General features: G+C 45.0%; 1 protein-coding gene across 1 annotated transcript in view; it reads right to left on the bottom strand.

Moving 5' to 3' along the window:
• The window catches only part of UBE2O (ubiquitin conjugating enzyme E2 O), a 91372-nt gene that overhangs the window by 21971 nt on the left and 43402 nt on the right, over positions 1–25999 (bottom strand). The window contains 8 exon segments of the mRNA XM_090060192.1: positions 1061–1563; positions 2760–2910; positions 4363–4472; positions 5340–5483; positions 8783–8846; positions 10501–10598; positions 11622–11732; positions 19559–19618. Coding sequence (XP_089916318.1) covers positions 1061–1563; positions 2760–2910; positions 4363–4472; positions 5340–5483; positions 8783–8846; positions 10501–10598; positions 11622–11732; positions 19559–19618 — 1241 coding nt within the window.

The following is a 25999-nucleotide window of genomic DNA, read 5'->3' as shown; positions in this document are numbered from 1 at the left end:
TCGGATGGTGACAACTGTCAATTAGTTTAAACCAGGACTCTAATGCAAGATGCAAATCAAGACCCAACCTGAATTCTCTATTTATGTGAGCCTGCATTTACACTTGAGGAATCGGGCAAGGGAGGCTTTTGCAGAACATGTGCAAGAGAGATCTGGAACCTTGTTGCCAGCCTTGGCCATTTTCAAGGGGCCTAGGCCAAGCTGCAGAAGCGTAGCTAAGCAGAAGGCCCCAAAGTCTGGTTTGAGTGACCACAGAGTGAACCTTTGTAGATGTGACAACTGGCTTGGTCAGCAAAGTAAAGGAAGCCATCAACTTGTCTAACTAAATCAGTAATGAGATGCAATTTAACAAAGCCCGACGAGAGATATTCTAAGGGAAGACTCATACACTAAAACCAAATATACTATATAGTAGCTTTATCTTACAGTATCCATGTAACCAAATGTACTAGATGTTGTTTTGCTATAATGGATATATTTTTGTTCCGTTTCTTGATAGGTTGTAAAAAAACAAAGCAGCTTTGTTTACAAAAGACCATACATTTTGGGAAAGAGAAAAACAGAATGAGGGCAAGCAGTATTCCCTAATGGTGAAGGAAGGAGATAAAAGTCCTTCCCTCCAGAAATCTAATTATCACAGAAACATAAGCCCCAGCTAATTGGCATATTTCATGTCTGCAGGGAAACTGGTTCAGTCCAGTTTCATACTTTTCAATAAAAAAAAAATATTTAAATAAAATGAATCAGAAATAATTTATTAGAGCATTAGAGCCAATCATCTATAAATATGGGATGGGGTACGGCTGGAGGGAAATTTGGAGAACATGGCAAATTCAAGAAGACCGACTGCCAATGTGCATGCCACCCTCTTCCTACCGCTTGAGACTCCCCAGCTGATATAGGTGAGACTATCTTGTGCTGCCCTCCGTAGCCAGATGAACATTTATCCCAAAGTCTGTTTTGAAGTAGAAGCAAAGAAGGGGTCAGGCTGTGGACCTGTTTATGCCTCTTATCACTAGCCAACCTGCAAGGTTACTTGTTAAGCTGGGTACCAACCTACCTGTCTCCTGGTTTAAACTCCCTAGAGATCTTAGTCTTCTTCTTCTTGTGCTTCCGCTTCAAGTTTTTGATGGAGAGGGGAATGCTCTTCTTGCGCCCTGTGCCGCTGCCACTCTGAGAAGAAGCTGTGGAGCTAGCAGAAGAAGTCACAGAGCTGGTGTCATCGGTGTCATCGGCTGCCTCGTCATCAGCATCTTGCTCCATGGACTGGAGCCTGTAGTTGGATGATCCATCCTCTTTCAGCAGGAATGGGGGCTGTTGCTGTCTCCCAGGGGCTTCAGTCATCTCCTTCCCTGTCTCTTCAGGCTGCTCTTCCTTTAAAGCCCCTGTGTTTAGTGTGCCATTGCTAGAGTCCTCTACTTCACATTTGGGTCTGGTTTTAAGCTCTTCTGATTTCTGGTCGGCAGCAGCTGAAGACTCTGGGTCAGGTGGTTCACCAGTAGCCTGAGAATCTGGTGAGCAGGACATGATCTTCACTATCTGCTTCTTCAGCAGTCTCCTCACCTACAAAAAGCACGCCTAGTCAGTACACGAAGTAGGGTGCAGGGTGTCTGGACACAAACAACACATTAAAATAGCCAGCTTTAGGCTTGTACAGAAGAGATCATTTGGCTCATCGCCCCCTCTTCATGCTCCCCCTGCCCAAGAACATTGACAAAGCAGTGGGTTATTGCTCTCAAAATTAGCATGCTGGCAAAAAAAAAAAAAGCAGCTGCCAACACATATAGCCATGGAAACGTTTTCCTGAAGAGGAAGAAATACTGGCCAGAGCACTGGGGTAATCCATTTCTGACATGACTAAGCAAGGGCCTGGGGAGCAAGCTAGAACAAGCATTTTCAGTTTATACTGTGCCCCTTGTTATGAAATATCACTTTGCACACTTTCCAAATTTTAACTAAAAAAAGCATCCAAGGCTATGCAGAAAGATCACTGCCCACACCACTGAAATGCAAGTGTCTGGGGGAGGGGACATGACACTTCACAAGACTCCAGGGAAGTAGGGCTAGAAGGAACCTCCTGAGGTCACCTAGTCCGTCCCTCAGCTTAAGGCAGGATCACCTCTGACTAAACTTTTCTGTCTGTGTAGCCTGCTCTTGACAATACCCAGGGATGGAGAGTCCTCCACCTCTCTCGGTAGCCTGTCCAATGCTTAGCTATCCTCAGAGAGAAAGTTCTTCCTAATTCCAACCTAAATTTCCTCTGCTGCAGTTTGAGACCATTTATCCTACAATGCACGATAACCCAGGCCAAAAGAGAGCATAGGAAAGGAACGGAACGGAACACTTTCTCCGCTTCATTACCGAAGAAGGTATATACGTGAATAACACGGAATTCAAGGAAGCCAGAAAAGAGAAAAAAAGTCCTTTATGGGCTCTTTGGTATCATGTCTAAAAGGTGGCAGCTATGACATCATGGGGCCCTTTCTGCACACCACTGTAGCATCAGGCTGTACTTCACTCAGTTTGATAAGATCACTGCACAAGGCAGCATAGCTGTGCGCAATTGAGAGCCATTACACTTTATTGCATCACATTTTATATCCCGTGACTTTTATTGGAAGGCCAAGGTTTAAAAAGAGAGAGAATTTAAAAACCAAGCTACCTGAATCACGAATGCTTGAGCAGACATACTAGCAATATGAATGCTCCAACTCTCACACCCCCAGCTAAGCTTTCAAATGGTTTTCCTGAGAACGCACCTTCTTGGCGACAGACCCTTCTCCTAGAACACAATTTCTCTCTGGGCACTCGCAGGTGATTTTTGCAGGTTCCACCTTGTCAGGAAATACATAGAGACATCTTTCTCCAAGCTGCCTCTGCGCATGGTCAAAGCATCCCAGACGCTTTACCCTATTGGAGTGAGAAGACAGAGTTACCTCCGATGGACATTAGCTCAGAGCAGAGTAAAAGAAAATGGGCACCCCAGTGATTGCTACTTAAATGATGGATCTTCCTCCAGTTAGCACTACTTAATTAAAATGGAGAGCTGTCCCTATTTAATATTCCCTGAATTGCAGACCTCTCACATACAGAGGTCCAAGGGAAGAGGTACAGAACTTCCAAGCAACCAAGGGATTGGGAGAAGACAGCCCCTGCCTCACATGCTAGTTACCCTGGTTCCAAACTCCCCAAATGAATTACAAAAATAGGCCTTAACTTCTGTATTTATTTTATTTCCATAGGCGGGGGGGGGGGGGGGGGGGTGGCGGCGGCATGTTACAGACCAACTCATTCACCTTACAGACTAACCTAATTCATTATGTCAAGAACCACTGCTCTTGAAACTGCCTCAAACTCAGGTGGAACTGCAGTCCACGGTGCTGCTAGTTCAGGTGAAAACCCACCTAATATTGCATGGTTTCAAAACTTGTGTTTGTGGCCAACATGCACAACTCATTGCCTGCAGGGGGTGCCAGATGCTCCTTGATGATGGCACTGTGCCTTAGACTAGAGCAGCAGTTCCCAAACTGACAGACTGCACACCACCAATTTAAAAGGATACAACCTTAAGTATCACCAGCAATTTTGTCATATAAAAGTAATTATTATAAACCTGTTAATGCATACTACTGACAGGTTGTCTGCATACCACTGGTGGTACCCATACCATAGACTGGGAACTGCTGGACTACAGCAAAGTGAGCCTTCCCTTCCCAACTCAGAGCTTCTCTACTTTTAGAAAACAATGTTCAACCCAACACAGAATAAACGAGGAAGGGACGGGAAGGGAAGCGCAGAAGCAGCAAGCTGTCTCCAGGCATTGCTTACTTCATGTGCTGTTTGGCTAAAGCAGTGATTCTCAACCTTTTTGGACCCAGGGCACCCTTCACTGCATTTGAGGCCCCTCCATGACTTGTGAATTGAGTGGCACCAATTGCAAAAACTTAAATTACAGTGCTTAGCTTACCCCTTTGTGGAGGGGCTGGGCAGAGGGAGTGGAGGACCCTTCAGGCATGGACATGCCTGTGTCTGCATTTATATACTTAATTTATCAGCTTCTCTCTTATGCCTGGTTTATCTCCTTAGCCCTTGTGGCACCCTTCTAAGAGCCTGGCAACACCCTGGTTGAAAATCACTGGGCTAAAGAGCCTTTCTACAGCCCTGCTATGTTAAGTTAAAAATCTAAATTGGCTCATCATATGATGCTTCCCCAATAGCTGGGAGATGTAAAGTGTTTGGGGTAGTTGGCTGATAAGAGCTCCCTTCCCAAGGGGCTGGTACCAATATTGCATTTCCTGGCTGTTTACTTGCAGAGGGTTGTGGGCTGCTGGAAAGCTAAAAGACACCTTTAGCAGATCTCACCTGGATAAATTCTCCTGCGTGATTACAGATGGTGGGGGGCTCACGCTGTCATTACCTCCAGGACAGAAGCTCTTAGTGATCCAAGTAACCTTTAGTTCCACAACTTGTACCTGGGAAAAAGAAAAAAAAGCCCATTAGCTTCTGAATTCATAAATCTGCAACACAAACAGAAAACATGACAATTTTTGCTCTAATACCACCAGTGTTCATCGCTTGAGGGTGAAGGAATCCTGGGCTGCTGCCATTAGTGCATTAGCGCTTCTCCATTAAGTAAAGGTTCTTACATCCATCGTATCCCTAAAATGCTCAAAATACAACAGCTAATGTTTGTGGAGTTTCTATTTCTTCCATTATGGTTATGCCTGGTTTGGCAAAGAGGTTACAGCTCACCACAATCCTTAGGGAACCCTAAAGCGGCTGAATCTCAACCAAATTCCCTGCTATCCTTGGGCCCTAAACTGCATAGATAGTCAGAAACCTCCTCTTCAGGGACAGGAAGGCCTAACTCAGAGTTTCGAGAGCAGAGATGGTTCCGATTCTCTCCAAGTAGTGGAAATCCAGTCACAGGCTCGTTCTGAGAATCCCAACTTCACTGCCACATGAGCCCCATCCTACTTCCTCTTGAACCCTGGCCCCACACTAGGCACAGGTCTCATCTTGAAATTCCTAGATGTGACTGGGAAGGAGACAGCCACAGGGACAAGGTGAAAAGAGGGGTAAGCCTACAGTCTAAACATACCCTAAAGCACCACCCCAATTCCTAACCTCATGCTCAAAAGCTGCCATCAGCTCAGCAAGCAGAAACCCTGAAGTTCACCCTGCAAACAGCACTTGTGTGGAGACATCAGAAAAGCAGAACCACCATCAGTTCCCACCCGTCCTGAAAAGATCCAGACAAGCTAACAAGAATCCAGCGAGCTGCCAGCCAGGGTGGTGCTCCCCCTAGCAAGCAGCTGCATCAGCTAGCCAGCCCGTACCTCTTCCACCACCACTCTGAACTTGCTCTTCGTGCTCAGGACAGGCTTCACTCCCGAGAGCCACTGCACACTGGAAAAGACTTTTGAGGGTCCGATGAGAACTTGCCCAGGATAAAAGCCATATGAATCGTCAAAGAAAAGACCCTGAAAGAAAAAACAAAGCAGTATAAAGGAACCGTAAGCTCAGAGAAAGTAGCTGATATCGGAGAGCATTCTGTTCGCAAAGGCATGGGAGCTATATGTTCCTCTCCTTTCTTAAGCACTGCGGGTACTTCTCACAGAAGCAGCTAGAACATAGACTCCCCTGCTCTTAGAGCTGGCTCATTCCTCTGCTTAAGCCATACTACTAGTCTCTATAGCAACTACCTGCTTGTCACACATGCCCAAAGGATGACAACTGGGATGGGGAGAAGCAAAGGTACTTGCAAGAAATGGAGGAGCTTGATTTAACGCAGGGGATAGTCAAGATTAGGGGCCCACTTAATTTGCGGTTTTTGCAAAAACTGTGAACGTCTGTCTGGTCTCCAATGGTGTCCCTCAGGGATCAGCGCTTAGGTCCGTGCACTTTAACATCTTTATCAATGACTTGGATGAGGGGGTGGAAAGCACAATGATTAAGTTTGCAGATGACACCAAGCTGTGGGGAAATGCAGACATCTGATAGGATAGGATAAGGACCCAGGATGACCTCGACAGACTGGTCCTATGGGCTGAATGCAATCAGATGAGGTTCGATAGGGACAAGTACCAGGTCCTTCATCTGGGTAGGAAAACCTTCACTACAACTATATGATGGGTGGTTGTCCACTGGCTGGCACTGCATCTGAAAGGGACCCAGGAGTGACAATTGACCAGAAGATGAATATGACCCAATAGTGCAAGATGTCGCCAGCAGCACAAACAAAACTCTGGCATGCATCAGCCACTGCTGTGTTGCACACAGATCCAGAGAAGTGCTCCTCGCCCTCTATTCAGTGTTGGTGAGGCCACAGCTGGAGTACTGTGTCCCGTTCCGGGCACGGCACTTCAGGAAGGATGTGGATAAGCTCGAAAGGGTGGAGAGAAGGAAGACCTGTGTGGAGAGAAGGGCGACCTGTATGGAGCAAGGGCCTGGAGGATAGGCCCTATGAAGAGACTCTGGGAACTGGGTTTGTTCAGTCTGAGCAAGAGAAGACTGAGAGGTGACCTGATAGTGGCCTACAAGCGTCAAGGGTAAACACCAAGATCTAGGGGAGCAACTCTTCAGAAAGGCACCCCCAGGGAGGGCTAGAACTAACGGGCACAAACTAAGTGAGGAAAGATTTAGGTTGGACATTAAGAAAAAACTTCTTTTCTGTAAGGGTATCTAGACTCTGGAACATGCTTGCAGCAGAGGTGGTGCAGTCACCACACTTGGAGATGTCCCTTCCTGTCCTTTGATTCTATATATTGCACTGACCGTGATTTCCCATGAAATTAACCTAAAAAACACCAGCATGTTATTCATAAAATAAGCTGTTTTAGAATACCAACCGCGTGATAATCACTGCAGCCATAGATTGCATGACTGAGAGTTACCGTCTGGTACAGATTAGGTTGGGAGCCGTGAACACCTGATTTCTTACCCCTGCTCTAACAAGAATATCTATGGCTTTTGGCAAGTCACTGTACTGTTTGGCTTTGGCTTTACTGGTTGCCAAATGGGAATAATAATTCCCAAGTACTCAATGGACATGTTAGAGGGATTAGTCATTAGTGTTACAAGGGTTTTCATCTTGAGGTTATAAATTATCATCAAGCCACCAATGACCTTCCATGTATTCTTTGTTGTCGACACTAGGGGTGACCAGAGCTAAAGAAACAGGGGTGGGGGCGGATGTAGAGGTTTAATGATGCAATTACATGTGTTAGGACTTTTTTAACTGAATATTTTAAGTCATGTAATGCATCAAAAGGACAAAAAGCAGGGCTATAAAATCTAAATCAATAAAGGCCAAGAATACTCATAAAAATTCTGGGCACTAGAGCTGGAGTGGGCTGAAATAACAAATGGAGAGGGGCAATGGTCTGGACAAATGCTAACCGTTGCATTTCTCCACTTGTTATTTCTGAGCACTCCTGATCTAGTGCTCAGAATTTTTATGAGTATTCTTGGTAGCAATTCTATGTGCTTCCACTGGAAATACTGTACAGCATAGAAACTCCATTATGAAAAACTGCCAAGGAGCATACTCTAACAGTCAGGCCCCTTTAAAGGTGTTTCCAGTTGTGCACCCAAAATGACACGTCACTGTTACAGTACAATACATATTACGAAACTAAGCTCTATCTTTACAAAGAGGCAATTTCCATTTTGAGATCAAACACTGGAGAACAATTAGACAGAAGCCAACTCTTTGGAGAAAGAAGATCCCTCAAGAGAAGAGGGATCATATTAAACTTTGGATGCATTTGAACTTCAGCACAAGCACTGCTTTGTCTCTAGCGACGCAACAGAGCTTCACTGGGTGAGACTGACTACAATGTCAAAAAAATGTCAATAGCATTAAACACAATTCCTTCAGTCAACCCCCTCAATACTGTTACTATTATGAATAATAATGAAAAAGCTTCAGAGCAATATCCAATGCATTCCTGCTGACAAAGAATGGGAGGAAAAACTGAGCTAATGCACAACCTCTGAAGGGTGGGTGTTCTTTAGTCTCAACCTGGTTATCAATGGGCCTGTCTCCATTCATGCTGGAACCAACAGCTACATTCTCCATTCAGGAAATAGCAGAGATCAAAACAAAAAACAGGTCAGGATTTAAAAAGAAGGTAGACTGACAAAGTGAGTTCTCAAAAATTAGTTTTCAAGCATCCTAGTTTGAGAGCACCACTCAAACACTATACGCTTTGGTCACTCCTTTCAACGCTGTTAAAAGGGTTCTTCTCATCCTAGCGATGTTACTAGCAGCTGCATCAGCCAGACCCTAGTCCCACAGTTTCACTAACTGTAATAACTGTTCGATTTAGGTTTAATAGGCAATACATGCAACAACCTGGGAACTAAGACAAACTGCAAAGGGTTGTGGCCTGGCCAACCCAGCTACTTGAAACAGTTGAGTTACAGTAGAGCCTTTTCAAGTAGGGGTGATTATACTGTGGAAAGAGTGACACTGGCTTTATTTTGAGTATGTTTATAAGTCACTTGAAAGGTTATTGGCCTCCTCACCTTCTTGCACCTAGCACTCACGTGCGTTACTTGTAACGCTAGCCAGAGTAAGATTTTAAGTTGGTGTCCTGTTAAGAGTGCTCCACCCACATGAAAAAGATCTTGTAAAACCTTTTCAGTGATTCTCGTACCAAGTTGTAGCATTAATTATTTTCATTTGCTATGGCTTCGCCTGGGTTTCCTCCCACGGAAATTGTAAAACTGGAATTTCAGACTAACGTAAGCAGCCTCAGGAGGATCAATAACTTACCGAGTCGCTGACATGAGGACAGACGTCATACAGCTTTGCTCCGTCCTCTGTGCTCATAGAACACCTGGTTAAACAGTGTGGGAGAGATGGCGATGGTGAGATCAGTTACCTCAACAGTCAGATCTACGCAGAGCAGTGCGCTGTCTGGATGGCTGTGCCCATACACCTGGATTTACCAATACTAGCCCAGACTGCACTACATTACTAAGTCTGAACACGATAAAAAGGGGTCTCCCCACCCCAATTCCACCCCCATAATTGTAGCTATGACCCGAGCACACACATTAAAATGCTCAACTGAGTACAAGAGATGTAGGAGGGAGTGGGATGCAGGGTGAGACTGTTTTACATGCTAGCACATTGGGTGCTCCAAGCTCTCACATCACATATGTTTCACAAGTGCTAGAACCCGAGTTCTGAAAAACTAGCCTCAACAGGCCTGCTCAAACACTTTCTTCCCAGATGTGAGAATTGTGGTGGGATTTCAAAATGATTCACTGGTGGGAAGATGTTCTGAAGCAGATGTCACTTCTTACACAGCCATGCCCAGACTACTGGCAGATACCCATGAAGACTGGAAGTTGCACAGCTACCTTACAACTGGCAAGAAACAGAGGCCTTTCTTTTCTTTAAAAAAAAAAAAAAAAAAGAGCTAGTAATCCCAAATGAACATGTGTTTGAGGTTCCTTAAAACTGCAGAGTTTTGTACCTGATGCAGAAAGTATCTGTAAGAATCTCCAGAATTACTTGCATCTCTTCCAGAGAGGGACTCAAACCTGGCACTGCAGTGTTCCCCCATTTATCATCACTGCTCATTTTAGAGAGACAGATACTTTATCTAGCTGGCAGCATTGCGAGCTTCTCACTGCACTGGAGTGTCGAGCAAGGCTCCTTTGCTCTCACAGATCAGTAACAAACTTTGCTGGTCACAGCAGGCCCTCAGCTACACTCACTGCATTCAGAGGCTTTTGGTTTAGAACAGGGTGAGTTTGACATCCCTGATTTAGATGGTAATATTGTTTATCACGGCCAAAGAATAGATTTCAGCCCCCTCTCTTAGTTGGGTTTGTTCTGCAGGACTTTTAAGAGATACATGTTAAGGAAGTCAGCAGCCATGACTTGCATGTCTTCAGTGAGAAAAACAGTATCAACGCAAGCTGAAAACAGTGAAGACAAAATGACTCGGGTTAACAGATCAGGTTCAACTGCAGGCACCTTTAGCCACTGTCACCCAAGCTCCTGACCAGCTTTATAAGTAGAGTTACCACACGTCTTCCCTGCTGTTTTAAACCAAAATTAAGAATACCTCCTGCAGTGAAGACATACCCTAGGCAGCATCCAGGAAAGAAGCTGGGGTGGGACAGGAGCAGGGGGTGCAGAACGGGACAGACAACAGTCACTTTTCAAAAAAGAATTTCCCTTCAAGACCATGACCTCCGGATGATTATGTTAGGAATTAGTTTTACCTGACCAGTCCAGATTTGTCACCAATTGATGCCATTATCATCTCTCTGGTTGAGAGAGATTGGGGTTAAAGTTATTCTTTGTCCCGACTGTATTCTGAACCCTACTACAGCTGAGCAAAGGGCCTCCGGGGCAGAGTACTTACTGGCTGCCTGAGTAAGATGCTATGGCTGCTTCTAGTTTTCTTAAACAGACTAAGGTTACTAACCCCCTAGGTAAATGGAAATGCTCTGTAGCGGAAGCAAGAAAAGTACCTGGCTCCATTGGAGAGCTTCAGGATGACCTGGTTCTTTAAATCGTAGACCTTGCCCAGCCAACAGTCATAAGCGATATAGTCACCATACATGAATGGCTGTAAGATAAAGGGTGAAAGAAACTCCAACAACTCACTTAAGTACCCCCACAACGCAGACTGGTGAGAGCACTCTTCTGCTCACTCAGAACCGAAACAACAGTGTTTGCTGTGAACCGGGATCAAGGTACACTGTAGAAGTGGTTGCTTTTCAGGGAAAAATGTTAGCAAGGACAGCTGCATTCTCTAAACAACAGAAATAATTTTCGTTTTCATGGATCTTAACTTGGGCAGGGCCTTATATATTCTTTTGCAAAGTGCTGTTCAAATATTTTTTTTTATCAGAAATAAACAGTTTTGCAAAGGAAGCCATCTTTTTTTTGGGGGGGGGGAGGGGGGGCAAAGGAAGCTTGGCTAAGTACACAACAGTAAGTTAGTCTAGTCTGCGGGAGCACATTACTTCCACCAGAGCAGAGAAGCCTATATCCTTCAGAGGGTCATCTACGGGTATCTTACTGTAGCATGACTGCAGCCTCCCAGATTTTGTTTCAAAGTCTTGATTTGCTCAAAAAAAAACCAAACCACCACCAAAATGAACAGCGAATCTTCTCTCGCATTTGATCATCTGGAAATCACCTACCCACTCAAGAGATAGCAAAGGCAGGGAAAGCCAGAGATAACTTCCAGCTGGACAGATAAATGCTTTGCTCTTTTAAAGATTTTTGCAACCTGTTGATATAGTAACTGTATGCATTGCAGGCCAAGACTAAGCTGTTGCCATGGGACTGCCATGGTCAGGTGATCACATGAGCTAATCACAATGCAGAAGCTTCTCTCACTCTTTAAGGCCGACTTAGTTAACCGGATTTCGAAGCACGAGCAGAAATATAGGAGGTAAGAGGGTGGGGGGTAATGCATGTCCCTCTTTCAGCGATGATGTTTCTGGTAAGATTTAGGTAGGCAAGGAAACACTGATGTCCCCATCCTCCAAAGATAACTGCTCGCCCAGAATACGAATGTTGCTCCTGCAAGTCATTCCCACTCGCAGGAGAAGCATCCAAGAGGAAGGGAGCAGTATCTCACCCAGATATGCTGCAGGTCTTTGCTGTTGACAGGATAGAGGATGCAGTTGGTTCCTACCAGCTTCACAGCACACTCTATGTTTACATCGATGACTGTCCCGCACTGGCTGTCCTGGAAATGCAAGAAGGGGAACAAAAAAAAAAAAAAAAAAAAAAGGGTCATCAACTGGGGAAAATTCTCGGGATATCTGTGTGCCCTGCATATAGATAACAAGGAGCACAAATCCCTGGAGGGGAAGCCATCTATTCATCATAGAACGGGTACCGCTGTGCTCTGGAGAGAGCACTTCATGCCAATTTAGAGCACCCAACGTCAAGGATCAAGTGAGGAGCTGCCTGCACCACGTCCTTTCACCCCTTCCTCCCCGTTATAAGTATAAATAGCTCTTGCTGCCGCAGCCCAGCACCTCCTGCCTTGTTCACATAAGGAGACAGCTACTTCAGTTGCTGCAGTAAGACAGCTGCTGCTTGTTCAGCACTCTGGCATTTGCATCCATTATAGCTTGGCTCCCAGAAACACCCTGTCCTGTTACTGTTTCATTTAACAATTCCCTGCAACTCAACAGGATTTTCTCCTGCAGGTATTGCTCTATGCAGGGGTGGGGAGGACGAACACCAGCGGTCAAAAGTCTCTCTGTGCTCAGGTACTACCGGTTCAACACGAGTCCTAGCATCTTCGTTTACTGCTGGAAGCCAGCGCGGGAGATAAATCGGGGTCTTTTCCCATCAGACCCAACGCAGTGAATCATAAGATTTCGAGCCAAACTGCTTGCTTGCTGGTCCCATGAGAAGACATTGCTATTATCTGCCTCACTCATGCTGCAGTAAGGAACCAAAGAACGAGCCTTAATTTAAAAAGCAGACAACAAACCCAGGATGCAGAAAGCCTTCTAGAAAGCGGCTGGCAGGTAGCACGCAAGGCGCACACTGCGTATCCATATGGCACAGCCCGGCGTGGAAGAGCTGCTAGCCCAAACATTCTGGCAAATGCTGCAACTCCTTCGGCCTCCTGACAGCTGGTGCAATCAATAGCTTTATTTATTAACGACCACAGTCCATTACAAAAGCGGACTGTGGGACGGTGTGGCGAACGCTTGCCTCCTGTCGGCTTCGGTGCCTACCCTTATCTCCAACATCAAGGTCTGTTAGTAATGGAAACTTCGTGCTCTAAAGCAGTGGTCTCCAAAGTGGGGTGCGCAAGACGATCCCCACTGGGGCGTGGGAAGAACATATTAGAACTTCTATTTCTATTTATTTTATTTCATCTTTATCTCATCCTTTTTTTATTTCTATTTTTTATGTTTTATAATGTACATAATATATTAGTACAGCAGTACATGCATATAATTTATAAATAAATAAATATACATCTATTGGGGGGGGGGGTGTGCTCAAAATGTTTTTACTGATAGGGGTGCGCGATCAAAAAAGTTTGGAGACCGCTGCTCTAAAGGGATGCCGCCTTGCAAACGCTGAACAGCTACCTAAGCTTATCGTAGACTGGCTGTCCAGTCTCACAGGTTAAATACCAAGTCACACTCTAGGTCCAGCTCTTTGGGGGTATCCGCGTTTGCTGGTGCCCAGTGGGCTTTGCCTGGTCTCATGGGACAGGTAGTCAAAGAACAGACGCATGCGCTCAGTGGAGGAGTGTCCGGGGAAGCACTCATACAGACTGCTCAAATGAACCATAATTCTTCGCCTCTCTGTCCATCCCCCCAGCCACAAAGTAGGGCTGTAGACAGCAAGGCAAGAGGCACAGAAGCCATTTGCCCTTTCCCTTCCTCCTCCCTGGCTGCCTGGATGAGGCCCTGTCCTGACCCCTGCTGAACACAGCAGAGTTGTGCATGTCAGCAATGCATCTTCCCCCTCTTCTGAACAGAGCTGTGCTTGCTTTCCATGCACCTGGGAGACGAGGCAAGATGGGCTAGGCAGGCAGAGGTTCGTTTTGGACAACCCTCCCTACACTGCACTGGCCATGGGGGGGAAGAACTACCCTCTCAGACCCACTATTGGCAGTAGGGCAGAAACCAAGAGGGACTTAGGATCTGCGACCTTACTGAGCTACTGCAAATCTCACACAAACTGCTACACCGTGCCAAGAGTTACGTTCGTTCAAGCACTTCATCTCATTTTTGCCAGAATCATGCTTCACTTTTCTAGGCTGGCTGCTGGTTTCACAGCTCACACCAGCCCTGGTCAGTAAATCTTGCCTCCAGAAACCTAACTGTAGCAGCTTATTTCTTTGCCTCTATCTGCCCCATTCCTCCCATGCTCGATACCCACCTCACATCATTTTTTACAGTTCATTACCTTAGGTTTCTGACATTTGCTAGGAATGCGAGGTAGGAAAACCCAGACATTTTGGCTTGTGCAAACGCTTCACAATGTTTTATTCCTTTCTGAAAAGATTTCTGGACCTCTACGTCTGTGCAAGAGGAGTCTAGCACTCCAAAAACCATGTTGTAAGTCTGGGGAGACTAATTTTTTTTGGAAAGAGTGCTACAAAATAGCCTTACACCCTCCCCAAGTGCTATGCCAAACCTCTTCCCCTTCCCAATCTGCTGCTCTGTTTTCTGCTCCCAGTTCTGTGCTCTGAGCTACTCTGCCTTCTGCTCCCTGCCTGATCTGCTGCTCTGCTTTCTATCCCCTTTTCAATCTGCCACGGTGAGCCTGACCCTTTCCTGGTCTGCCATGTGCCACAGAAGCTGCCCGTGCAGCTTGTGGCATGTGCGCCAGCAGGATGGCCACCCCTGCTCTAACAGATAGAGATTTGCAAGACCCAACATATGGTTTCTGATCCCTCACTTTTCATTCCCAGATGCAGAGGCACACAGAAGCAAAGCAAATCAGAATGGACCAATATAGGGTTTCCATACAAAACTGACTCTCTTGTACTTGCTGACCGTTCTCCCAAAGCCACCACAGATATCTCAGAAGTCTCCTCATTGCTTTCATGCATCTCAGACAGTCGGTTTCCCATTCACTAACTGAAGCAGCACACCCAAAAATACACCCAACAAGGCAGCACTCTGCAACACAACAAATCTGGCAGTGTCTGTCTGCTGTGTGTCCGCACACCCTACACCCCTACCAGCCCATCCTGAGAGGCCTCCTAGCCCAGAGTGCTATGGAGAGGACAGGGTATGGCTCAGAAGCAGAGGTGTGGAGCCTGCTAGGAAGAGTCCAGCACAGAACTGGTTAGAGGTAGGGCAGGGCAACGATGCCAAGTCCATGGAGAAGTGGCATCAGACGCAGGAAAAGTACAGAATTGAACTGAGAAGAGCAAACTGCACTGCCTCTCATTGGGTGTTGAGAAACCCCCATTGAAAAGACGGTTCCAGAGAAGGATGAGCCAGGAGGGCTCTCCAAGGCTCCCAGTATACAACACCTCCCTCGCTCTGGCCTTTTCATTCTCCTCTATCCAGACCCCCCTTGCAGTGGAGACTCCCCTTCAGGAGCAATGGCAGCTTCTGCCGAGTCCAACTCAATGTGCATCTCCCAGAGTGCATCTTGTTCAAGCTGGCCTCGGTGACAAAAAGCCATCTCTTCTGCTGGACAAAGGCCTCCCTGCCTTCTTCCACCACCTCAGGGTCTTGTTTGCCATTTCAGACCTGTGATATTCTGCTACTTACTACAGATCTTGTTTTAAACACTCATCATCTGGCACTTCCTAGTCAACACCACCACAAGGGTTGGGGTTAGTTTGGTTTGCTTCTCCACCGTGACAGGTACTCAGAGACATGGCTGTACATCACTGCTGGAGGGAGAGAGGGAAGAGAAGGACTTTGGGAGAAGCCTCAGGACGGCCGGAGCCCAACTCTGATCGTCTCCCTTATGCATTTGAGGTTAACATATTTTACTGTAATAGAAAACATGCTAGCCCTGAAAGGGGAGGCCAGTTGCTCGCCAACTGTGGCAGTTTGCTGAATATTAGCTTACCACAAGGTCTCGCTATTTCCAAGGAGAAAGCATGCCAGTTTACCCCTCTCATATTGAGTTCCCCCAAACTCTGCATCAACCATTTCAGACCATCTGCACTGTGCCCTGTCCAACCTCATGGCGCTTGCCAAACAACAGGGGACGGCCACACATCATTTGAGAGTCAAGACTTCACTGCTCAGTTCCAAAATCAATTTCTCACAAGAAACAGCAGCGAGAATTGGATGGGGTTGGAAAGACGGTGTCCGATTACAGCACTCCGATTAGTTTAAATTGAGTCTAGAAGCCTGAATGATTCAAACCCTCTGTGCTGTAATGAATACATTCCTGGGCATCCATCTCGCTTCTCTTGGCATTCACATGGCAGATATAGTGCTGGAGAAACCCAGAAATTTGTGGGAGGCATCTCCATTTATCCAGCGTACTTTCCCATCCCAAGAGATCTACAGGAAAGTTGAGCAGCTCATGCTTCTCCTCCTCCCTTAACAACAGAAGCATGGCTGAAACAGGGTGGGACACTGATAAAGAAAGGTCCTTGTCCCCCGCTCTCTCTAGACTTTCCCTCATCTTTCATTTCTTTAAAAAAATGATCTTCTCATACCAGCCTCCTACTTCAAAAATAACGTCCAAGCTGTCTGTTGGGTAACACTCTTCAAGGGCAAGGAACCTTCTGCTGAGTTTTATAACTTGCTTCTAATCCCTTTTGAAAGAAGACTACCGGTGGCAGCGGTGATGGCTTCCTCCAACCACGTCTGTTCCACTTGGCAGACACAGAAGTTCTTCACAGCATGCTCCTCAGGGAAAACCATTTCCTATTTTCTATTTTGCTAATTGTAAGAAACCACCTAGCCAAGCATTTGTAAACATGCCCTCTCCCCTCCTGACTAATGAAAGATTCAGAATCCCCCTTCAGACAGTGCCGTGAATATAGAAACGGCTCCATGCGGTGAGTTTGCCGAGCCAACTGCTATAAGGCAACCAGCCCGCGCTTGGGGTTTTGGCAAGTACTCTGACTTTGACATTCAGTTAATGATTAAAGGATCCTGAAAGAAGGGAACAATGTAAAATGTGTTCCCTACAACTCACCTTGCAAATGTTTGAGGGGAAAGAAATCCCACTCCCATACCTCCACATTATAAACATCAACCACCTTTTCTTGTTCCATTGCAGGAGGAGAGAAGAAAATACCTTTTATTTTTATTTTTATTTTTTTTTTTAAAGAACACCACTGAGACGCCAATACAGCCATGGATTACAATTTTAGGCTGAAAGCAGGTTCCCCCCAGAAAAAGCCTTTTCTTCTGGAAGCTACAGACCTGCAAATTTACCATCTTATCCTAAGTACCTGTAAAGTACCAAGGTAACACTTCCAAGCATTTCCCTCCTTCCTTCCCCCACCTAGGGCTACTTTTAGGTAACTGTCTTTCAATTATGTATGTGTAAATGACTGTCTCAGCCCTGTTCTGATCCACTCAAAGCCTGGGACAATCCAGCCCCAAGATAAAAAGATTAAAAGAAAACCAGGGTGCCCAATGGGACTCAATCTAGAAGATCCCATTAAGCATCTCTGTGAATCGCACTCTGTGATGCTTAATTTCAGTTCTCAAACTGTGGATTTGTGTCTCCAGAGATCATCGGCAGACAAGGTTCTTTGGGTAAATGCGGTATCTTTCATTAGACCAGCTACACAGTTGGAAAAATTATTCTCTGCAAGCTTTTGGTCACATAATGCCCTTCTGTAGGCATAGGGAGGGTGTTGCTCCAGAGAAAACATCCTTGTTAACAGCAGTATATGGAGATAAGATAACAGAACTGATTACCCACGCATCAGACCAATTGTCTCTGCCAGTTTGTGTACACACAGCCAAGCCCTTACCTTTCTCTAAAAGTGCAAAGTTTCAAGAAGTTAAATGAATAAAGGATATCAAACAACAAGAATGCATTTTTTGCAGAACACAATGATTAAAATCAAGGCTTCCTGACCACCAGTGACTTAAATAATGATTTAAATCAAATCCACTCTGGCCACCTCCCACTTACTGCCGGGTGGGACTTCACAAATAACTGCTCTTCTGCTCCGCTACCACTTCCCCAAACATTTTAAGAAAATATTTTGAGTTTATATGAAAAACTGGCTTTAATAAAGCTGAAGTCAGATTTTGAAACAAAGCATCTAAAAACAAACAAACCTCACCGTGAAACCACCACAACAAAATATTTGCTTCATTTTTTTTTTATTCCCCCACTGAAACAATTTACCAAACTCAGTACACAATCATGACCTCTCTGGATCAACCTGAATCCACATCTTTTCAGCCAAAAAAACCTGTTTGATGAACATTTTGCCCATCGTTGCTGTCAGGCCCAAATATGGACTCTGCTACCCACCCATTCACCACAGCTGCAAGTCACCCTGCTTGCTATAACTAACTTAGTTAGGGGCCAATTATTTACCTCATCTCAACAGGTGGTGATGCTGCTGAAGGCAAATCAGGAGAAGCAATGGATACCCATACGGCAGAACATATGGCTAGGGGTTATAGGCTAGCAATTGGCAAGAGCAAAAGATTGCCAGGCTATATAAGCTCCTGGAGGGATTGTACGTCTCTCATTATGAGTACTGAACAGCATTTTCAATGTTTCCATCACGCAATCAATTCCACACATTTCTAGAAAGTGTGACTGCTGCAGCACAGGGCAAGTAGGGCTTTAAATGGTGTCAGCAAAGAGTAGTCTCCTGTTTAAACAAACTCTAGCTCCACTTCTGCTGAACAGGCTGTGACACATACTATGACTTAAATTGTCTTAGCAGCCTATGGACTTTTTACATCCAGCTCCTGGGACAAGACAGGTGGTGGTGTTGAGTGGAAGTCTTTTGCAAGCTTCTGCTCCATGAGATGGCATAGCTTACAGCAACAGAACTCTGCCTTTCCTGCCCCTTGGAAATGCTACTTCCAATAGATACTGCTGCAGACACAGGATTCAGTATGCATGTGGGCTTTCTGAATGCTGGGGCCACCCAAAGAGGCATGTGGTGATATTTCTGCAATGCTGGTTAAGCTGCTCTGATGAAAACATCTTGTGTATAAGAAGAAACTGATAGGTCTCCAAAACATTATTTGGCATGGTTGATTAGCTAAAACTGAGGCCCCTGGCTGATACTTACTGGTTAATTGTGTCATACACGTAACCACATCTTCAGTTGTAACCTGGCCACATGTTCATGCAACTAATTGCATGATAAAGTACTAAAAAGCCACAAAGTTATTACATAATGGGCATGTCTACACATGCATTAATGCACCACTGTTACTTCACATTAAAGTTTAGTACCTGTAATAATGGGTACTAACTCAATGCACAGTAACTGGTGGTACTGTGCAGTAGCACCGATGGACCACCTTTGAGTGATGCTAATGCACAGTAGACTATTTTACTGTGCATTAGCACAACTTTTGCTGTGATGTGCTAATGTGCCGTAGAATTAGTCTACTGCGCATTTAGTGTCTTGTGCAGACATGCCCACAATGTGCAATAAAACTTTGTGGCTGGTTCCCCTCATATTCAATTTAAGGCATGGCCAGTGCTGATCAGTGCTCCTGACCAAGAAAGTAGAGTCTTGAAGGGCTCCCACATGTTCCCAGGGCTTGGAGCACCAGTCAGCTGATCCGCGCTCTAAGCTGAGAGAGCACTCCTGAGCCCTTCAAGACTATGGCAGGACTGGGAATGCAAGTTAGCCAAGTAGAGAGTACAGCATTTTGCTTCAGTGTGTTCCCATGGCTTGGACCATGGGCTAGGCGATCCCATATCTCCAGTATGACCAATGTCTCACTTCCATCCAGGTCTTACCCTTAAAAGGATTATGTTGATCCAGCAGACTGAAAAAAGTGGGACCAGGGTAGTTACTAGGTGTGTTCAACTTCTATCCTAGGGGATTCAATCTCCTAGAAACCCAAGCAATAGTACTGTGGTGAAACGTAGTAAGAAAGCAACACTTACACTTGAGCTCATGTGTCTGACCACATCCCGAGGGACCACAGAGCGATCCTCAAGCTTCAGCTGGGGAAAGAAAAAAAAAGATATATATCAAATTAAATGACCTCAGATAACATTTGGCCCATTATGATGAGGTGCCAGTTTATTTAGCCACCCATACTTGGCGTTACTGGAATCCTGAGCCTTTTAAAATGTTCCTTTATATACTCATTAAGTTTCTCAGCACACCTGAAAAATATTGCATCCATTCACTACATTCATTATGTTGCAAATCAACAGCAAGGCAGAAAGAAGATTCAGAAGTCCTGACCCCCCTGGGGATATTAGCCACGGAAAACACACTCAGAGCCTACGTTTGGTATGCTGATAAATGGGGAAATAGGGGCAGAGGTGAAATTCAAATCCACAGAGCACAGGTTCTTTCCATCTCGTCTACAACTGTTCACCCAAATGTTACCCAAGTTCCCCCAAATCTGCCATAAAGCATCTTAGGCAGGTCTTAGCTAGGGAAGCATATTAAGGGAGTGTATTTTCTATTCTACCAAGCAATCACCTCAACACAAGTAAAACACAGAAATCATTAGCCCTGCAGCCAAACAAAGTTAAGAAGCCATAACCTATAATACCTGCTCTGAGAAATTGCTTGCACCTTCAGACTTGGTCAAGCACGCCCCTGCCAGGTGGCAATAAAGCACCACTAAAAGCGGAGGTGAAAGCTTTAGTCATCTACAGCATGTTTTGTAATCCACACTCCACAGTAATGAGGTAGAAATTAGTTGCAGGATGACTGTGGCTGAAAATGGAGCAGCTATACAGCCATAATGCATTCAGTACCAGTTCATATGCAGCCACAAGCATCTGGACTCATTTAAGTGAGGGAAAGGGGGCTGCATGGGGTAGCAGCCTCTGGTGTCCCAAATTCTAGTTCTCAGTTCTGTGCAGCCTCAGACATGTCAGTTGAGCTTCATTTTGAGACACTCCTGTCTGTTAAGGAGAAGCAAGAGTGACCTACTTTTTAGGGTTGAGGATACATTCATGCCTCTGCTGCACTTAAAGAGCACTGAAAATGCGCTAAGTACCAAAGTACCATTACTGCCACATTGGAGAAGTGTCCTGCAAAGTACAGGAGTGGAGGACAGAATGCATTTCACACCTTACTTCTAAATCAAAGCATCCAAGGCTTCCCCTGCCCTTCCCCATCAATCCCAACCTCAAGTTAGCTCTGCTTCATCATCAGCTGTGAATCAGCATTTGGTATAAATCCATGCACCAGAACGAGGCCTATATTTACTGATTTTTGTAATCCAAGAACTAGAGCTGGCACCAAACCAAACATCTTGGTATATGTAGTCTTTTTTTTTCTTTTTTACTAAAACATGTTATCTGCAGAAGAGTAACTTGCCAATGATTAACTCTAGGACTGTTCCCAGATGTGCCCGTGTCTGTCTTTGTGGATGTTATGCCCATATGCCACCATCTGAAATGGCTTTACTGCCTCTGTCACCTCTCCCACCTCACAGGACTAGAGAGAGTTTAAAGTATTTCTGAGGTCACTGGTAATCATCACAGAATTGGAAGGGACCCTGAAGGTCATCTAATCCAACCCCCTGAAGACATGCAGGATTTGCTGTATCTAAACTTTCCAGACAGATGGCTATCAAGCCACCCTTTGAAACCTCCAACAAGAAAGAGACAGCAACTTCTCTAGGGCTGTTACAGGTAGAAAGCTTTTCCTCAGATTTAATCTAATATGACTTGCTATCAGTATAACGTATTATTTTAACATTAAAACTGCCAGCAATTACAGTGTTGACATGCCAATAAATTGTCAAATCTGGGAAATGTGCACTGGCTACTTTAAGAATTAGTTTATTCTGAAGCTGAAAAAGTATAATTAAGCTTACATTCCAACATGCATTAGAGTCATTTATTCTTAATGACACTTGGTGGTTAAATTTGCAATGCATCACGTTTTAACCTAGCATCAAGTCATTCTATGTTGTTACATATTATATATTGCACCTGCAGCATCCATAATGGCAACAAGATTATCTTATGCTGAATGAGCCTGGGAGTACTCAAACGTTTCACTATTTATCATAGTCTAGTAACAGCTGGAACTAGTGTTCTCACCCTGCTGCTAGCGATTCACACACGGAGAATGTGGCCTGAGCACGCCACCTTCCTGGGACTTGTCTTCACCGCTAACTTGAGAGAGAGTTGGTTTTGATTTTTATTAGATCCTTTCCTTCTTGAATTAGCTCAGAGTTTTCTCTCTACAGGTTGCCATTGCCCTGGTTTCTAAATCTCCTTGCTTTAAAAAAGGTAGCTCCCCTTTTAGAGCAGATAAGACTGACCTGGTCTGGTGACCAAAATGAGCCTGCAAAGCAGTGCTATTGTGTATGCAGGGGTCTAGCACCTGCCAATACTACCGAGAAGTTTGGCTGTCACAATTGACTACTAAACCCCAGAAGACAACTTCAAGGAACAGTTCATAAACACCTGACATTCAAGTCACTTAAGCTCTTTCTCTTATACTGTACCTTGCAAAAGAATGGTACCAATCGAAGTGCTGTCCCTCCATCACAAATTATGGATTTAAGTGCTGAAAAAGCACGATCAAGCCAAAACCTACACCTGATTCATAATTTATCCCTACAAAAAACCACCTTTCTGTATTCAAAAATCATATGCCTTGGTAATGGAAGCAAGATGCTGAAGTCCCAATTCCTTTACTTAGCTATTTCCAAGCAAGGTCCTCATAAAAACCTTCATGCCCAATGGCAAGGGATGCTTCTCCAACACACAGCAACACGTGTATTTAAAATAATCATCCTGCCAGCCCAAGACACTCTATACATATTCCTCCCACTGCCAAAGGAGGAGCGATCAAAAACAGGCAACAGATGTTAGTCATGTTGCTTAATGTATTAAGGGAAAGCCCTTGGAAGCAATGGTGATGAGCCCAGTGTAACAACCTACACACCAGCCCTGGCATGAATCCATTTCTTCCTACTATTCAGATGCCTTGCCCCTGGACAGCACTCAGCCTTGCATCATACCTGGCTCCAAGCACCACAGCCTCACCTCAGCTGGGAAAAGCTAGTCGACAGAGTCTTGGCTAGGTCTATTTTATTTTAAACCAAAATAGAGGAATACAAGTCATTTTGCCCCTTGCTTATAGCAGCAACTTAACAGCTAATAAATACTGCCTAACACAAGCTTTTATGCCAATTTTAAATTGGAGTAGTCTATTGGCACACATATAACTTCTAAGATGCCTGATGAGTCTATTGGTGATACTGTTTGTAGCCCTTTCAGGATATGCTAGATTTCAATTCTCATTGTGTTACATTGGGATTGAACGCTATGGCTCTCCAAAGCTAATGGAAGATGAAGTGTCAGATTCTCTCTCCAAAATACCACCTCTTGCTAGCAGATCAAAAAGGAGAGCAATTTGTTTGCCCAGACCTGTGACAGGTAATAAACAGCAAACAGTTCTGAAGCCAAATGGAAAATGTCGCCTTAATACCAGAGAAGCATCCAAGATGGTTACGTGAACAACCAGCCTTATTATTTATACAAAACAAAGCATAAAGACAGGTGTACATCCTTCATGTCACATTTCACAGAACTCTCATCAGCTTAAAACCAAGGAACAACAGTTTTGTCCCCAGTTAAGTATTTCCAAGCTAGTATTTCAGTTCTGCTTGAAAGTAAATCACTCCCGTAGTGGATAAATGTCTTGCCATGGACTCCAGTAGGGTTGTGCGAAACAGCACCGTTACGTTTCGCCTTGTGTTTCAACCAAACAGTGTTTTGTATCGAATTTCATTTTTAGTTGAAACAGCTGGGCTGCCTCCCACCCTGGTGTAGCGCGGAGCCCTGGGAAGCAGCTCAGCTGGGCTGCCTCTGCCCCCGTTGCGCTGTACCAGGGGGATGGAACTCAGCCCAGCTGGACTGACTTCCCATCCCCAGCCTATGGTCAAAACATTTTGACTTTTGAAACGCTTCAACCAGCCTCATTTTGTTTTGAAACTCTTTCAACCACCTTTGTTTCATTCCAATTTTGCTGTTTCGACCTTGAAATTGGTCAAAACAGCATTGGAACGAAACACCTGCTGAAATTTCGCACAGCCCTAGACTCCAGCTACCATTTTCCCCATTGTGCAAATATAAATGGTTTCTAGCTATCCAATAAACAGATTAAAAGGAGATGGTTCAAACTCCTCCCTGATATACCCCCTCTTTTCCCTTCTGGGGGAGGTTACTGGATAGTTGAGCAGCACTGTGTGGAGGACCACCTTTTGGTCCTGTGGGCCAGAAGAGTGGGGTGGGGCTAGTCCATGGGCCAGATGAAGTCCCGCATGCAAGGACTGGTTCCCAGGAACCCAGTGCTGCCCCCCTCCCACCTCCTGTTTGCCAGGATTGGTCCATGGGAGCTTGCAACACCCCCCTCCTGTCCCAGCATGCCAGGATTGGCCCCTGTGAGTGTGTGCTGGGATTTAGCACCTGATCCAGCACATAGGGCCTGGTATACCACCCAGGTCAAGAAATCTGGCCTGCAGGCTGGGTGTTGACCACCTCTGGTCTAGTTCAATACCTTCAAGCAGGAATAAAAGGTGCAAGTTTTTCTGCAAGCAACGGGACAGCCACGGACAGCAAAACAAGCATTCACCAAATCATAAGCAGTCTGCGCTCTGCTCAGAACAGCATAAGAAGGGCAAGCTAGAGAACAAGCAACAATCTGATGAACAAATGCATCGTAGGTGAAGTGAACTGATTGGTAACGGAACAGAAGTGACAGATAAGAACATAATTACCATTTACAGGGTCAGACCACAGGTCTATCATGCCCAGGATCCTGTGTCACACTGTGGCACAGAGTGGATGCTGAAAGGGGGAGTGAACAGGATATAGCCAGGGTTTTTTCCACTGTTCCTCTCTTGCTTGCAGCCTCTGGCATTTAAGCATTTGAGATGAGCATCTTGATTATATGCATCATCACCAGGCCCATCTGCTGACCCTCCAAATAGGCAATGACTGAACAAGTCACTGGCACCGAACGTCCCTCAAGAGATGCTCTCCAAGATCAACACCTGAAGAGAAGTTAGGAAGGAAACTCACACTTAACACAACCCATGCCAAGACTTCAGCCTCCAAGGCCTCTAAGAAAACTCCCTCTGCCATCAAAAGGATCATTTAACATTGTAAAATATCACAAGTGCTTAGGAGATGAAATGGAGTGCTCTATAGCAAGAAAGGGAAAGGGAAGAAAAAGAACACCTTAGCCTTGATTACACTCCATGTATGAGCACATATCCGTTTAACCTAAAAATGATGAACTCCACAAACAAAACACACGTTAAAATGGAGGAGTCATGGTGACAGGCATAAGACATCCTCTTCTGGAACAGCTAACAGCCGTTTATGAAAAAAAAATGCAAGGCATGATTTTTTTATCGCACCCCCTGAAGACAGAGATGGGGGGACTGGCTGCTGGTAGCAGGAACGTTAAAAACTTAATACCTTAAGTAACAGATACACTAGCTAGGATTCTGGTTGGCTAGATCAACTAATATGTTCTTCCTAATATTACTAAAGCAACTATTAGCCTGATCTGAACTGGATTCTGGAGGGACTGAGTAACAGGACTCAGCCAGCAAGAATGCTAGAAACCCAGGCTGCCATCTGCACAGACCCGTTTCAAACCTCTGTTTATTCCTCCATCCCAGATGCCCTGGAGCTCTCCCACACGCCTTCCTCAGTATCTTGTATAATGGCCTTTTCCCAACCACTGTTTCAAATCCTTAAAACTTGCTTGAGCATTTGAAAAAGTAGATTAGCACCTTTCTGCTTGGGATGATACATTTTCAGGGTGACAATGAGATAAAAAGGAGGCCAGAGGAAGAATCAGTACTTTTGGAAATAATTATTGCTCCAGATCTCTTTTAATTAATACATCTAGTATGCAAAAAAGTAGGTATGTAGCTCTATTTCAGTCCTCATTTTTATCTATGCATCACAGAAAAAGCCTACGCTAAAAAAAGAGAGAGAGGCTGAATCTGATATTTTGCAAGTCTAATTTCTTTTTTGCGTCTTCCCTGAACTAGTGTTGCTGGTAAGTCAATATATTGAATCCACTGCAGACTTAAATATCCATGAACCTCTTCTAACTACTGGCCACTGACCCCAGCTGAAAACATCCCAGCAGTCCCCATTTAGTATTTTTGTTGTTGAGTGCTACTCATATCCCTTAAGTTATTATAGAAACCTGTATTTCTAGGGCTAGGAACAGTCATTTTAAGCAACAGACAAATCCTTGGGAAAAAGTCTGCTACAGCCACAAGTAATGAACCACTGCAGCACTCTCCCTGATGATGCCAAAACACAAGGATTATACCCCCCAACCATGCTGTTGCCCTCTTAATCATTCCTCCAGCC

Source organism: Crocodylus siamensis, chromosome 8 (genome assembly GCF_052110815.1).
Source record: "Crocodylus siamensis isolate JL-2025a chromosome 8, ASM5211081v1, whole genome shotgun sequence".
Lineage (NCBI taxonomy): Eukaryota > Metazoa > Chordata > Crocodylia > Crocodylidae > Crocodylus > Crocodylus siamensis.
This window is presented reverse-complemented; position numbering and strand designations above follow the sequence as displayed.